The sequence below is a fragment of the Ahaetulla prasina genome, chromosome 15 (assembly GCF_028640845.1).
Source record: "Ahaetulla prasina isolate Xishuangbanna chromosome 15, ASM2864084v1, whole genome shotgun sequence".
Taxonomy (NCBI): Eukaryota; Metazoa; Chordata; class Lepidosauria; order Squamata; family Colubridae; genus Ahaetulla; species Ahaetulla prasina.
Window position 1 is genome coordinate 12,055,753 of NC_080553.1, and position 16,634 is coordinate 12,072,386.

The 16,634-nt window shown below is 47.2% G+C and overlaps 1 protein-coding gene across 3 annotated transcripts in view; it reads left to right on the forward strand.

Moving 5' to 3' along the window:
- Window positions 1–7,203, forward strand: part of NOS1 (nitric oxide synthase 1) — a 151,520-nt gene extending 144,317 nt beyond the window's left edge. For all 3 annotated transcript variants that reach the window (XM_058158245.1, XM_058158246.1, XM_058158247.1), the window contains 5 exons: window positions 50–171; window positions 2,013–2,161; window positions 3,112–3,306; window positions 5,014–5,132; window positions 6,387–7,203. In XM_058158245.1, coding sequence (XP_058014228.1) covers window positions 50–171; window positions 2,013–2,161; window positions 3,112–3,306; window positions 5,014–5,132; window positions 6,387–6,435 — 634 coding nt within the window. In that variant the 3' untranslated portion in view covers window positions 6,436–7,203. The remainder of the gene's footprint in view (window positions 1–49; window positions 172–2,012; window positions 2,162–3,111; window positions 3,307–5,013; window positions 5,133–6,386) is intronic.
- The last annotated feature ends 9,431 nt before the right edge of the window (window positions 7,204–16,634 follow it).

Here is a 16,634-nt window from a genome sequence, read left to right on the forward strand (position 1 = left end):
GAGTGGGACACGACAGTGACCATGAAACTCCTCTGTTTTGTTTCCCCAGGGCACCTGGATTTCACATGCCACAAGACCCCAAGCTTCCCTGCATTCTGATTGGCCCTGGGACTGGAATCGCACCTTTCCGGAGTTTCTGGCAACAGAGGCTCTTTGATCTCAAACATAAAGGTTGGTTAATTTTGGGAAAGTAGATGGATAGGCATGCGACAAACGAACTGATTTCAGGGAGAGGATATATTTTGGCAGAGACACGATTAATGAGCTGAAAGAGGAACTCTTGGATCGATCTCTCTCCTTCTCTTTCTCTTCTCCTCCACACACCCACGCACCCAGTTGTGTGCGATTTTGGAGCACAATCTGAAGGGGTTTGTGTCAATGGTGGGTTTCAAAGTTTTTTACTACCGGTTCTGTGGGTGTGGCTTGATGGGTGTGGCATGGCTTGGTGGGCGTGGCTTGGTGGGTGGGCAGGGGAAGGATACTGTAAAATCTCCATTCCCTCCCCACTCCAGCGGAAGGATACTGTAAAATCTCCATTCCCACCCCACTCCAGGGAAAGGATACTGCAAAATCCCCATTTCCTCCCAATCAGCTAGGACTTGGGAGGCAGAGAATAGATGGGGGCAGGGCCACTCAGAATTTTTACTGCCAGTTCTCCGAACTACTCAAAATTTCCGCTACCGGTTCTCCAGAACTGGTCAGAACCTGCTGAAACCCACCTCTGGTTTGTATCTGACTTTAGGTGTTATGTCCCATGGACAAAAGGCATCTGCTGTTGTGACCTAGGCCCAAGTAGTTATTAGCAGACACAATCAGTCCTAAACAAACATATTTTATTAGAACAGCTGAGAATGAAGTAATCCAAATTAGTCCAAATTAAGTTCAAAACAAAGTCCTTCAGAAAAAATCCTTCAGCTTTATCACAAATCTTTGTCTTCTTTGGCACCCTGCCAAAGGGTTTTCTTGGCAAAGCCCCTCGAAGTTCAGAAACAAGAGACTCCGACAAGAAACAATTGTAGTAATGTTGCTTTCCTACAAAGCACCCAAGAGCCGTTGCTGCTCTTTTAAGCCTTATGGGAGGGGCCAATCATCTCCTGGCCTTACTCCTGAGTCGTCCTTTTTGCTTTAGCTGCTCTTGCTTTCTGCATGCACAGTCTGCGGAGCTAGCAGCCAAGTCAGACAGTGAGGAGGCTGGGGAGGACCATGGGCCAGTCCTGGAGTCAGGGGAAGGCCCAGACGAGGGCTCTGTGTCGGAGACAGAGATGGGGCCAGGGCCATCCAGGAGCAATGCACGGACTCCGGAGCCTCCAGAGATGGACAATAGAGAGGCAGAAAAACAGGAGAAGCCTGTTACTAGTGCACACATGCAAAGAGCTGCCAGAAGGCAAGAGCAGCTAAAGCAAAAAGGACAACTCGGGAGTAAGGCCAGGAGATGATTGGTCCCTCCCAGAAGGCTTAAAAGAGCAGCAACGGCTCTTGGGCTCTTTGTAGGAACGCAACGTTGCTACAATTGTTTCTAGTCGGCATCTCCTGTTTCTGAACTTTGTGGGGTTCTTGCCAATAAGAACCTTTGGCAAGGTGCCAAAGAACACGAAAGTTTGTGATAAGGCCGAAGGACTTTTTCTGAAGGATTTGTTTTGGACTTAATTTGGACTAAGAATGAAGTAATTCTCAGCTGTTCTAATAAAATATGTTTGTTAAGGACTGATTGTGTCTGCTAATAACTACTTGGGCCTAGGTCACAACAATTTCCTGACGGTGAGAACAATTAATCAGTGGAAAAGCTAGCTCTCCAGAAGTTGTGGGTGCTCCATCACTTTTTAAGAAGAGACTGGACAGGCGTTTATCCAGAATAGTATAGGGTTGTATTAGAAGATCTCCAGGTCTCTTCCAACTCTATTATTCTATGTTCCATGTTCTAAATGTGAACATGGCTCTTACATATGCTACTGTGATGATTGGTAAGGACAAAAAAAAAACCAACCTTCTTCTTCTCCCAATCTTCTCACTAGGGCTGAAACCATGCCCCATGACACTGGTCTTTGGTTGCCGACAATCCAAGATCGATCACATCTACAAAGAAGAGACTTTGCTGGCCAAGAGCAGTGGGGTATTCAAAGAGCTGTTCACAGCCTATTCTCGTGAACCAGAAAAACCAAAGGTAATTCGGCCCGCCTTATCCACAGCCCACCCCGAGCGGATTCTGCTGATCATTTCCCAGACGTCCGTCACTCAGACAAGTCAGCCATTGACAGGCACATAGTGTGATGACCCAGGGCATGACACAAAGGCAACACAGCCAGAGAACCGATATGAGTCCCTTTATTATCACCAACTGTGCCCCCAATGTCCCTTACCACTCTCCGGCCTGGAGAGAGCTCTTCCACTAACCTGTAACAGTCTTTGGCTGGCAATACTTCAGTCCCAAACATTGTAAGCAGAAAACATCTAACAAAAAATTCCAAAGGCAAAACCAGGTAATTAATCCAGCAGGGCCAGCAAAATAAGGAATTCCACAAGTAAAGTAGCACAGCAATAAATCAAGCCAGTTGGGAGGATACCAGGATTCAAAGAAATACCAGATAAACTCAATGTTTGTTCCCAACAACGCCCCACCCATTTGCCTTTCCTTTTAAACTCCAGCAGCAGCTGTGCCTTATAAAGAGGATCAGGTCCCTTTCCTCCCTCGTAAGCCACGCAACCCACATTGCTCTCTTTTCCGTTCCTCCCTGCACTGCCTAGGATGAGGAGGGGGTGGGCTTTGGTCTTCATCTAAACCCCCTCTCCCTTGTTCTACCTCTCCCCTGCTCTGCTCAGCCTGACTTTGCTCTTCCCCAGTTTCTTCCACAGCCAATGCATCCACTCTCTCACTCTCTGTCGGCCATTCCTCTTCCCCTTCAGTTTCAGACTCCGACAGGGGCATGACACATAGAGATAAACAACGTCTACACACCATTCCAAAGAGACAATCAAAAAGCGAAGTCCATGGGGTGGGGAGGGAGGGAAGCTGGATTTGCTCAATGGCTACATGATTCGCTTAACTGCAAAAAGTTGTAAAATCTGGTGTGACTATCCGCCAAGGTGATATAAAACTCTTTTTCCTTTTTATAGAAATACGTGCAGGACATCCTGCAGGAGCAGTTGGCGAGCTCGGTCTACAAAGCACTGAAGGAAAAGGGTGGTCATGTCTACGTGTGCGGTGATGTCACCATGGCCGGAGACGTCCTCAAGACCATCCAAAGTATCGTTCGGGAACAAGGGAAGCTGTCAGCCGAGGAAGGCATTGCGTTCATTAGCAAACTGAGGGTGAGCCATCCACGTCAGGGTTCCAAGTAATACAACCATAATGGAAAGGGACTCCGAGGCAGGAAAGTCCCTCAAAGAACAATTTATTGGGATATATCATGTTGGCACAAAGCCGGTGAAAGCCGACTCTGAAAGTTCCTGCGGTTTTCTCCTTATTAAAAGTGAAAGCCTGTCACTTTCCCAAAACAATCCTTCGCATGGTCAAATCAGCATACAGTCCAGTTGCTAAGTGACCTCAGTCTCCTCCTCCTGAACACCGGCTGGAATGTCCTTGGTTCCCAAGGGAAAGCGTTCTTTATTTTGACTATCCAGCACCCCAGCTATCTCTACTCCCGTGTGTGTCAGCACTGAAGCAGAAAAAGAAAAATGGCCTCAGTTTAGCCAACTTCAGGGTTGACACACCATTCCCATTATGTGTTTCAACCTTCCCTGCGTATAGCCCTGGTGGCAGAGTGGTTAAAGAAGCAGGCAAACTATTTCTTTCTCTTTCCTTCTGTCTCCTTATCTCTCTCCTGCTCTCTCTCTCTCTTTTCTCTCTCTCCTGTCTCTCTCTCTTTCACCTCTCTCTCTCTCTCTCATTCTACTCTCTCTCTCTCTCGTTCCTCCTGTCTCTCTTTCTCCTGTTTCTCTCTCATTCTACTCTCTCTCTCTCTCTTGTTCCTCCTGTCTCTCTTTCTCCTGTTTCTCTCTCTTTCTCCTCTCTCTCTCTCATTTCTCTTTCTCTCTCTCTCTTTTTCTCTTTCTCCTGTCTCTCTCATTTCTCTTTCTCTCATTTCTCTCTCTCTCTCTTTCCTTTTCTCTCTTTCACCTGTCTCTCTCTCTCATTCTCTCTCTCTCTCTCATTTCTCTTTCTCTTTCTCCTGTATCTCTCTTTCTCCTCTCTCTCTCTCTCTTTCTCATCTCTCTCTTTCTTTCTCCTGTCTCTCTCTTTCTCCTATCTCTCTCTCTCTCTTCTCCTATCTCTCTCTCTCTTTCTCCTATCTCTCTCTCTCATTTCTCTCTTTCTCATTTCTCTCTCTCCTCTTTTTCTCTCTTTCTCCTGTCTCTCTCTTTCTCCTCTCTGTCTCTTTCTCTCTCATTTCTCTCTCTCTCATTTCTCTTTTTCTTTCTCTCTTTCTCCTGTTTCTCTCTCTTGTTCTCCTCTCTCTCTCTTTTTCTCTCTCTCATTTCTTTTTCTCTCTCTTTCTCCTGTCTCTCTCTCGTTCACATCTCTCCTGTTCTCTCTCTCATTTTCCTCTCTCTCTCATTTCTTTCTCTCTCTCTCTCTCTCTCTCTCTCATTTCTCTTTCTCTTTCTCCTGTATCTCTTTCTCCTCTCTCTCTCTCTCTCTCTCATCTCTCTTTCTTTCTCCTCTCTCTCTTTCTCCCATCTCTCTCTTTCTCATTTCTCTCTCTCTTTCTTTCTCCTGTCTCTCTTTCTCCTATCTCTCTCTCTTTCTTTCTCCTATCTCTCTTTCTCTCTCATTTCTCTCTCTCTCATTTCTCTTTTTCTTTCTCTTTCTCCTGTTTCTCTCTCTTGTTCTCCTCTCTCTCTCTTTCTCTCTCTTTCATTTCTCTTTTTCTCTTTCTCTTTCTCCTGTCTCTCTCTCGTTCACATCTCTCCTGTTCTCTCTCTCTCATTTTCCTCTCTCTCTCTCATTTCTTTTTCTCTCTCTCTTTCTCCTCTCTCTCTCTCTCTCTTCACCTCCCCAAACATATCATTTTGCAGGACGACAACCGATACCATGAAGACATCTTTGGAGTCACCCTACGCACATATGAAGTGACCAACCGCCTCCGATCCGAGTCCATCGCGCAGATTGAGGAAAGCAAAAAAGACACAGATGAGTGAGTGAGCCTTTTTCAGCTTTTGCGAAATGCTCCTTCTTGCCTGGGTCCTCAAAGTGTGTGAGGCGGGGAAAAATAAACACCTTTAATTGTTTGGAGGGATCCGTGGTGAACTGAGATGCTGCTCAACTTTCAAACTTTCATTAAAAAAAAAAGTGTAGGCGGGCTGATCGTTCAGAAACTCTCCTGCATTTCTCCTGTCAGATATCACATACCGTATTTTTCGAAGTATAAGACGCACCTTTTTCCCCCCAAAAGAGAACGAAAATCTGGGTGCGTCCTATACGCCGAATGTAGCCCTGCCCAGCTTCTCAAACAGATGTTTCAGAGGCTAAAAAAAGCATCAGAAACAAAGCTTCAGAAAAGAAGCCTCCAAACAGAGCTTCAGAAAAGAAGCCTCCAAACAGGCTTCAGAAAAGAAGATCCCAAACTGAGCTTCGGAAAAGAAGCCTCCAAACAGAGCTCCAGAGGCTTTTTTTCTGAAGCTCTGTTTGGGGGCTTCTTTTCTGAAGCTCTGTTTGGAGGCTTCTTTTCTGAAGCTCTGTTTGGAGGCTTCTTTTCTGAAGCTCTGTTTGGGAGCTTCTTTTCTGAAGCTCTGTTTGGGGGCTTCTTTTCTGAAGCTCTGTTTGGGGGCTTCTTTTCTGAAGCTCTGTTTGGAGGCTTCTTTTCTGAAGCTCTGTTTGGGGGCTTCTTTTCTGAAGCTCTGTTTGGGGGCTTCTTTTCTGAAGCTCTGTTTGGGGGCTTCTTTTCTGAAGCTCTGTTTGGAGGCTTTTTTTCTGAAGCTCTGTTTGGAGGCTTTTTTTCTGAAGCTCTGTTCGGGGGCTTCTTTTCTGAAGCTCTGTTTGGGAGCTTTTCTGAAGCTCTGTGTGGAGGCTTTTTTTCTGTTCCGCCACTGCCTTCTCTGTTTGGTGGAGGGGAGCGGGGTGGAGGGGTGGGGCTCCTCCCTTTATTTCACAGCTCTGGGATTTCCAAGTGTTAAACACATCTGAGCACACATCAGAATTTTTTTTGGGGGGGGGAAGGCGGGGGGAAGCCAGCCACGGTTACACACCTGATGCTCCGTGGAACTCTTCTGCGAGTCCTAACCGCCAGGCTTTCTTGCAGGGTATTTTGTTCCTAATCTGGACGGTGGGGCCAGAGGTGGGATGCCAAGCCAGGCCGGTTGGTCATGGCAGCTCCTGCTGCACGGTTCCAGGCTGAAGGGGGTCTGGACCCTGTTAACTGACTGCTCCGCATCCACTCCCTTTTCTCCAGGGACACGACCGTTTGCTCTCCTGCGCGCCGTCCGGTTACTGTGTCCTGAAGGAAGCGTGGCTACTGGTGGACTGATGGGTGATAAAAAAAGGAACGGACGATGGAATTGATTCTCGTTTCTCCTCTGCCCCCTCCCTCATCCCATCCTGTGGTCGTTTTTTTTCCTTTTTTTTTTCTTTTCTCCCCCCTCTCTGGGGCAACCCTGCTGAAGCGCACGATGGCTTTCGAACAACCTTGCTGTGGCTTTTTTTTTCCCCTGCCAAAAAAAGAAAAAAAAAAGCACAGATGCCGCCTTTCGTCCTTCCCTCTTCGCTGTGGGGCTGCATGAAATCCCTTCCCTTTAGCGATCCACCCTCTGCGAGTCTGAGGTGTGGAGGGCCAAGTTTTCTCCGACTGGTGGTGCGCCCGACGCAGAAAGATGGGTGGCTTTGCCCAAAATACCTCTGCCGTTCCACTCAGCACGATTGGCTTCAAAAATCATCCGCTCGCTTTCTCTTTTCTTTTCTCTTTCTCTCTCTTTTGTCTTTGGTGAACGGGTGGGGGGAAAGGGAGATGGCCGATGCCTGCTATTTCTGTACCTCTGCTCATGCTCAGCCTCTCCGCTGTTTCACACACAGCATGCCGTGTTCTGTTCAAACTGTCTTAGTGTAGCTATGTCCTTCGGGGCTCTCCTCCTCCTCTCCTCCTCCTCCTCCTCCTCTCCCATCCCTAGCAAGTTTACAAAAACCCAGCGGTTACCAAGCCGGAAAGGTCTTTGATCAAGAAGCAATGGTTACCCCAGCTCTCCCTCCTTTCTTGGGATTTACGAGGGATGGAAAAGATGATGAAAAAAATCGATGAACGGACAGCAAATCCACCCAATAACTCTGAAATAGTTTTTTGTCTTCATGCTGGATAGACCAACTTCGTGCAGAGAGCCCTGGTTTAGAGAAGCAGAGAGAACAAGGATGCTGCCCAAAGACCCACTCCGTGGAACCATAAATACAAGTGGAGAGGGAGGGGTCCTTTATAACAGGGGTCTCCAGCCTTGGCAACTTTAAAGACTTGTGGACTTCAACTCCACTTGGGAGTTGAAGTCCACAAGTCTTAAAGTTGCCAAGGCTGGAGACCCCTGCTTTATCAGCCTCTTCACCAAATGACCCCTAAAATCGATAGGTGGGATTAATCGGAATTCAAGGGAAATTGATTAAACCGAGGTTGGAAACGAGGAAGATAATTGAGGATGCTGTCATTGTCGGGGATGGTTCCCTCCCCTTATTTGCCCCCCTCCCTCCCTCCCTCCCTCCCTTCCCCTAGAGCCCTGTCAAATATCCCAAACTGTTTGTTCACATTTGGCAGTTTGCATTGGGGGAGGCAGTAGAGATTGGGGGGGGGGTTAGGATAAAAGAAAGAGCTCATGGCAAAACCCATCCCCTTTTTTGGGTGCATTTTATTTTTTTTTCATAGCACTTTACAGCAAAGCATTTCTTGTTGATGAGAAACTATAAACGTCGGAGATGGAGGACAAATTTTAATCCTTGGAGTAATCCAGTAGTTGAAGAACTGATGTTGAAATTTGTAGTCGTAGTTGGGTTGGGAAATGAACTGGCCACCTTGGATGCAGGGTCTAAACACATTCTAGTCAGCCATTCTAAATTTGCACATCCCGATAGATGACATCACCTTCTAAGACCGTGGTTTGTTTGGAAAATGAACTGGCCACCTTTGCCTCTGTGAACTTAAGACCCTTTTTTAAAAAAATTATTATTTCTGTGCGCTGGCATCTACATTTTAGGAACGCCTCTTAGTCCCTAAATACATTACATTCTCATTCGGTCCTTATTCATGCCTTCCTAAACTCTTGATTGTACCATGCCTTTGTGATTAAAGAAAGAAAGATAGCTTGTTGCCTTCTATATATATATATATATATATATATATATATATATATATTTCAAAAGGAAAAAAGAAAAAGAAAGAAACTGAAAAAAAGAAGAGAAAAATTCAAACCACCACACTGTGATAGGTTCAGATCATGTCTTGCACTGTATTAGCGTGTCGGCGTTTTCCCAGATAGACACACAACTGCTTAGATGTTGCCTTTTAAAGCAGCCACGTCACTTGGATGTCTGGAGCGCAAGCCGGTTAATTGTGAGTTTACATAAAGCTGTTCCTGTATGTATGTTTACCTTACTTGTATTCCTCAATGGATTATCGGTCTTTTCTGTGGTTGAAAAAAAAAAAAAAATGAGCAGAAAAAATAATAATAATAATGAGGGAAGTGTGCTAGAAGAAAAGAGCATCGAACCAACACCGTCAACGAGGATCAGCTAATCTACCAAGGAATTTAGCATTTGCACAACTCACTAAGCCGACCCCGTTGCCAGGCCTGAAATATCAAGCTATGCTCTAATCGAGATCAGTCATAGTTCACTAATTTTAACCTTGGTCCTCGGAATCATCTAGACCTGGATGGATGAAGTCCTGTGAAGTTATGGACACCTTGCAACAAAAGAGTTGAGAGGCTAGAGTGGCTAGAAAAATGGGCCTATTCTAGGATCAACTCTTGTCCTCCTCTTTCTAATTCTCCCCACTTCCCCTATACACCCTTGCCCATGGGGAGGGAAATAGCTTCTCCTATCCCATCTATCGGTGGTTCTGATGTGAGTTAGGCCACCAACTGTTTCTAGTTTTAGTTTTGCAGTTAGAGCTTTTAAAAAAAACCCAAAAACAAAGCCCAGCTGTTAAAAATGGAAGGGGATGACTCACCATGGCCAACTTGCTAGAGCAGGGGTCTCCAACCTTGGCAACTTTAAGACTGGCTGAGGAATTCTGGGAGTCTCAAAGTTGCCAAGGTTGAGACCCTGTGCTAGAGCACAACTCGCCCAGGACAAGTCAACTAAAAGTTAAATGAATTTCAATGGAACTGCGCCAACGATAATAATAAAAAGAAAGAAACTGAAAAAGAAGAAAAATTCAAACCACCACACTGTGATAGGTTCAGATCATGTCTTGCACTGTATTAGCGTGTCGGCGTTTTCCCAGATAGACACACAACTGCTTAGATGTTGCCTTTTAAAGCAGCCACGTCACTTGGATGTCTGGAGCGCAAGCCGGTTAATTGTGAGTTTACATAAAGCTGTTCCTGTATGTATGTTTACCTTACTTGTATTCCTCAATGGATTATCGGTCTTTTCTGTGGTTGAAAAAAAAAATAAAAATGAGCAGAAAAAATAATAATAATAATGAGGGAAGTGTGCTAGAAGAAAAGAGCATCGAACCAACACCGTCAACGAGGATCAGCTAATCTACCAAGGAATTTAGCATTTGCACAACTCACTAAGCCGACCCCGTTGCCAGGCCTGAAATATCAAGCTATGCTCTAATCAAGATCAGTCATAGTTCACTAATTTTAACCTTGGTCCTCAGAATCATCTAGACCTGGATGGATGAAGTCCTGTGAAGTTATGGACACCTTGCAACAAAAGAGTTGAGAGGCTAGAGTGGCTAGAAAAATGGGCCTATTCTAGGATCAACTCTTGTCCTCTCTTTCTAATTCTCCCCACTTCCCCTATACACCCTTGCCCATGGGGAGGGAAATAGCTTCTCCTATCCCATCTATCGGTGGTTCTGATGTGAGTTAGGCCACCAACTGTTTCTAGTTTTAGTTTTGCAGTTAGAGCTTTTAAAAAAAACCCAAAAACAAAGCCCAGCTGTTAAAAATGGAAGGGGATGACTCACCATGGCCAACTTGCTAGAGCAGGGGTCTCCAACCTTGGCAACTTTAAGACTGGCTGAGGAATTCTGGGAGTCTCAAAGTTGCCAAGGTTGGAGACCCCTGTGCTAGAGCACAACTCGCCCGCAGGACAAGTCAACTAAAAGTTAAATGAATTTCAATGGAACTGCGGCCAACGATAATAATAAAAAAAGAAAGAAAGAAAGCCAATCCAGAAATACCAAGAGTTACAGTAATTTGGACGAAAACGGGGCCCACCAAGAAGGAAAGCAACCAAATGAAACGATGGACACATCTCGAATTGTGCCGCAGGAAGTTGTGCTGCGGCGGGCTTGGCCGTGAGAGAGTCGTGGTCAATTGGCCGTGGCTAGGGGTCCAGAAAAAGTGACTAAGCTACCGGCCACCCTTTGCTGATGACAAGAAACTGAACGGCTTCGGTTTGCTGTATCATCTACGTCAGGGGCCCCTGGGCCGTGGACCAGAACTGGACCATGTCATGTAAGAAACCGAGCCACGCAAACAAGCAAAGCCCCATCCGTGGGATGCAGGCAACACATGAAACCAGGCCCCGTCCGATCCCCCTCTCTCCATGCAATCGGTCCCTGGTGCCCCAAAGTTTGGGGGCCCGCTGATCTACGTATATATTTTATCCATGGCTGTGGCTGGACGAAGCTTAGTTCGTTGTGCAAATCCTTGTTCCTCGAATACGCCTGAAACAAAATGATCCAAACGTTGTGGGGGAGAAAAAAAACACGTTATAAAGGACCTCATCTGTTTTTTGCCTCCTTTTTCGCCTCTACTGGAACTAAGGAACCAAATGAAGTTTACAGCCTTTTATTGCCCTCCATGCGGTTCTGATTTCTCTCTCCTCGTGTACAACAACAGCAAAAGCGAAGAAGAACCGTTTCATAGCCAAGGTTTTTCTCTCTCAACCCACCCCCACCCCACCTGAAAACCTTCGTGTTCCAGCGTGTTAAAAGATCCTTTGTGCGTTCACGAAGCATCTTTCTCTCGTGAACAACCTCGCTTCATTTTGGCACCCAAGAGGGCTGTGAGCCTATCTACCACCACGGAGCGGGAAAAAAAACCCGTGTGTGTTTTCCAACAGGATTGTCCGGTTTGCACAAGAGGTGCCCAACGGAAGAGAAAAGAAGCAATCCAATCCAGATTGATCCAATGCAAAAACAAAAACAAAAACAGCTATCTGGACTGGGCAGACTGGATTTTCTGTTCTTTGGTTCCGCTAGTTTCGACACGTCGGCGTGCCAATAAAGAGGGTTGCGGGATGGAGAAAAACCTAATTTTGGGCTGGAAACTGGCCGCCTTAGAACACGGGCCGTGCTAAAACGTTTAGAGGTGCCCTTCTCCTGGCAAAGTTTTATATCCCTAGCTAGCTCTCCTGTTCCTCTTTTTGCCTTGTCTCCCCGATGTGCCTTTACTTTATTGGTGGCTGCCACCCATTGAAGATGTTCAAATCCCCGGTCGCATTTCCAAACGCAGGTGGGCAGAGCGATCGATAGCAGAATAAGAGAGTTGGAAGGGGCCCTTGGAGGTCTTCCAGTCCAACCCCCTGTTCGAGCAGGAGACCCTATAATATGATTTCACAGCCTCTTGGAAAACAAGCATCCCACCCTACCCCACCCCACCCCTAACACACCAGGAAGCCCTTTCTTGGGAAGGAGGGAGGGAAGGAAGGAGCTGTGTTCGATCATCACAATGCTTCAAGCGGCCCGGCCCCCCCTTCCTCGACCTCCTCTTCCTCCTCCTCCTCTGAGCTCTGGATGCTGCAAAATCTCCATTTGTATAACGTGCTCAGCACCTCTCTCTCTCTCTCATGGACCGATTCCTGCTCATGTTTGCAAGATATCCACACTGTTCTACGAAGCATGCACCTTTATGTATAGTTTCGATCTGATTTTATGGAACTCAAAAAAAAAAAAGGAAAAAAAATATACTTATGCCTGTTCGCATTGCAATCAATTAAAAAATAAGAATAAGAATAAGAAATTCCATGCCTCGTGCTTATCCGGCCTTGTTTTTTTCAAGCTGTTTTGAGAATTCATTCGTTAAGAGTGGTGTTTTAGCACTGCTGGGGTTTGGATAAGGATTACCCACCCTCTGTGGGTCTATGGATCCCCTTAATACGGTTGGCATGCATTTGGCTTAGCCTGGAGAAGGGGGCGGCGGCAGAGGTGGTATTTAGCCGGTTCACACCAGTTCGTGTGAAACGTTGGCGGAAATTTGGCCAAGGTCGCCGAACCGGTAGCGATGGCCTGCTGGCCACGCCCCCAAACCAATCTCCCAGTCACCGCTCGCTCACCCCATCCACCTTGTTCATAGCTGCCATGTTCTTCGCGCAAGCGCATCCTTGTCTTGCAAGTCCAATGGGATGCGCATGTGTGAAGAACATGACGGCGACGGCAGCAGCTTTTTCTGCGACCTCCGGTACTTTTTGGTGGCTGGCGGCCAGGCGCCGCAGCCACAAAGCAGCTCTCAAAGAGGCTTCTCTGCCAGCCCCTTTCCAGCAGTGGCACCTGGCTGGGGGCCGCCAAAAACTCTGGTCAGCTTACCTTCCGGACTCTGGACCAGTCGCCACGGAAGGTAAGCAGCCCAAACAAAGAGGCGATGGTGAGGGAAGAAGCGGGGCTAGGGCCGGGGCCGCTAAAGGAGCGGAAATGGAGGCGACTGGCAAAGGGAGGGCGGGGGTAGATAGGTGGAAATTCCAAAAATTTTCCTACCTTCTCCTGTGGGATCATGTGACTGAGTGGGTGTGGGCATGAGTGACATTGTTCTGTCTCCATCCCCACTTCAGACCCATGAACTGGCCTTCAGCCAGTGGATTCACAGCTCTTATCAGTCCTGGCAGAGAAATCGCAGCTGGCTGCCAAAGTTCAAACAAATGACTCACGTAGCAAGACTTCCAGCTCTTTTTGAAACAGTTCAGCTAAACTTTTGCTTCCCGTGGAGTGAGAGCAGTCCCAAAGCTCCTTATATGTCCCAAAGCTCCTGCCCCACCCTTCCTTTTGATGATGCCACTTCTCTAATCTTCTGAAGCGCGGGTCAAGCCAAGCTTGATTATTATTATTATCAGCTGGGTCTGAAGGCGTAGCCTGGGGAAGGGAGGAATCAGGGGATGACGGCCTCATTACTTCCTCCGACTGGTCTGGTTCTGGCTCCTGGAGCCGAGCCAAAGGAATCAGTGCTCCCGAGGTAAGCCTTACCGGCCCTTCCCTCTCACACTCTCTGAATCACTTTCAGGCATGGGGCCAGGTTCAGGGGCTGGAGTACAACAGACATCAAGTTGGTCACGCCCACTCAGTCACATGCCCGCCCACCTAGCCATGCCCACCCAACCGGTAGCGAAAATTTTTGAAACCCACCAATAGGTGGTGGGGAATCTAGCCCCTGTGGTTTGTGCACATAATGAAGGAGCACACTGATCAAATTAGTACTGGCTATTTGCTTTTGTTACGAATTGCTTATGCTACTGTATATTAGTGATCAAACCAATATTTGCTGTTTTTCTTCTGATACGATAGGCTGCTGCAAATCATTCGTTAGGAACGGAGTTTTGTTATTGGCTTCTGCTGATATTATTGTATACTGTCAGAAATGAGTCGTTAGGAATTAACTCTAACTTAGTAAATTGTAGCATTGACACTTGGTTGGCATTGGTGCCAAGCTTGTTATCTTGCTTCTATGTCTCGTGCTCTACCCACTGAGCTACAATTAATTCCTAACGACTCATTTCTGACAGTATATAAGCAGAAGCCAATAACAAAGCTCAATTCCTAACAAATGATTTCTAGCAGTCTATTGTATCGGAAGAAAAACAGCAAATATTGGTTTGATCACTAATATACAGTAGCATAAGCAATTCATAACAAAAGCAAATAGCCAATATGAATTTGATCAGTGTGCTCCTTCAATGACTTAGCACCATATACAGGCACTGCCAATGGTGGGACAGCTAACAAACGATGGTTAAATTTATGATGGCTTAGTGTACACAGTAGTGTAGGAACCCATTCTGTAAAGCGGTACCTAAAAATCGGTGGGGAAATCCAAATTTTCTTACTACCGGTTCTGTGGTTGTGGCTTGGTGGGCGTGGCAGGGGAAGGATATTCCAAAATGCCGATTCCCTCCCCACTCCGGGGGACGGATACTGCAAAATCCCCATTCCCTCCCCACTCCAGGGGAAGGATACTGCAAAATCCTCATTCCCTCCCCAATCCTGCAGGAAAGATACTGCAAAATCCCAATTCCCTCCCCACTCCAGGGGAAGGATACTCAAAATCCCCATTCCCTCCCCACTCCTGGGGGAAGAATATTGCAAAATCTCCATTCCCATACCACTCCTGGGGGAAGGATACTGCAAAATCCCCATTCACACCCCAGTCCTGAGGGAAGGATACTGCAAAATCCCCATTCCCTCCCCACTCCTGGGGGAAGTATACTGCAAAATCCCCATTCCCTCCCCACTCCTGGGGGAAGGATATGCAAAATCCCCATTCCCTCCCCAGTCCTGCAGGAAAGATACTGCAAAATCCCCATTCCCACCTCACTCCTGGGGGAAGGATACTGCAAAATCTCCATTCCCACCCCACACTGGAGCCAGCCAGAGGTGGTATTTGCCAGTTCTCTGAACTAATCAAAATTTCCACTAGTGGTTCTCCAGAACCTGTCAGAACCTGCTGAATAGCACCCTTGGTTAAAGGGAATCCCTCTCCTGCAAAGTCCCAGCCAACAGTCTATCAGGAGATTTAACAACTACAGACCTTTATCAGCCTCGGAGATTGGCCAGGCCGATATCTTCCAAACGCCATGCTGTAGCAGCAGCAAGTTACTTGTCAAGAAGTCAGTGAGGCAGAAGAACAGCTGGAGCCTGTTCCCAGTGTGCGCATATGCAGAGCTGGGAACAGCTAAGGAACAAGGGTCGACTCAGGAGTAAAGCCACAGGTGGACGGTGAATGGCCCCTCCCATAGGGAATAAAGAGGAGCGAAAGGGGAGGGGAGTTTGCAGGAGACAATTAGTTCAATTCATGATTCCTGACTTCTTGACAAGTAACTGGCTGCTGCTACAGCATGGCGTTTGGAAGATATCGGCCTGCTAATTGTCGGACGGCCCTGGCCCCCTCTCTGCCTCCGACGCAGAGCGCTTATCAGAACCTTCCCCAGACTCCAGGACCAGCCCATGTTCCTCCCCAACCTCCTCGCTGTCCGAGCCTGCCACCAGGTCCGCTGGCTCCTGGCGGGCCACAACAGGCCCTGCCAAGATCTCAGAACATTGCTGAGAGGATCTGGATGATATTTCAGCATGAACAATAGATCTAAAAAAAAAAAAGTCAAGTATGCTGAAGGGCTCAGGTGATTGCACGTCAACAAGAAAGCTCTTCTGATTCTTTGGTTTTGTCCAGGAAGCCAGTGAGTCGAGAAACATACCCACAAATGTGAATAAAACTTTCCTGTGGATATATTGCAGGACCACTGAAAAACCCAACTTCACATTCGCATTCTAAGCTAGCATTTCTCAAACGTGATCATTTCAAGTGGGCCGGAGTTCAAACTCCCGGGATTCCCCACCCAGTTTTTACGGCTTACATCCACCCCAACACAAACAAACCAGGGCTCGCTTAACCACGAATCAACCAGGATCACATCATGCACAGCAAACATCTAACGACAAGGACGTCAAACACACACACCCCTCCCCTTTTGAGATCAGTGCAAACCGCTGAGAGTCCCTGGGAATTGGGCAGCACACAAATTATCAGTATAAATCAGTGGCTCTCAATGTCCGTTTGGGAGATGACTGGGTTGAACCCGAAGGCGGAGTCAAATGCATCATCAGATTAACAAGAGTTGGAAGGGACCTTGGAGGTCATCTAGACCAACCCCCTGCACGAGCAGGAAACCCTACACCATTTCAGACAAATGTTGTTGTCCAATCTGTTACAGATTAACAAGAGTCGGAAGGGACCTTGGAGGTCATCTAGACCAACCCCCTGCACGAGCAGGAAACCCTACACCATTTCAGACAAATGTTGTTGTCCAACCTGTTACAGATTAACAAGAGTCGGAAGGGACCTTGGAGGTCATCTAGACCGACCCTCCTGCCCGAGCAGGAGACCTTACACCATTTCCGACAAATGGCAGTCCAGTCTCTTCTTGAAAGCCTCCACTGATGAAGCTCCCACAACTTCCGAAGGCAAATTCAATTCCATCGGTTGATTGTTCTCACTGTCAGGAAATTTCTCCTGATTTCCAGGTTGAATCTCTCCTTGCTCAGTTTTCCTGCATGGGCTGGCTGAGGAATTCTGGGACTTGAAGGCCACAAGTCATAAAGCTGCCAAGGTTGGAGACCGCCCCCCCCGGACTAGATGACCTCCAAAGGTCCCTTTCCCAGCTCCGTTATTAAACGTCTGAGAAAGGGTTAAATTGAATTGAATTGAGGAGAGGCTCCTGCGTCTCAGACGTCCCCCGAGGGAGGGGGGAAACCCTCCCGCCGCGCATGCGCAGGCCTCTCCTCGGC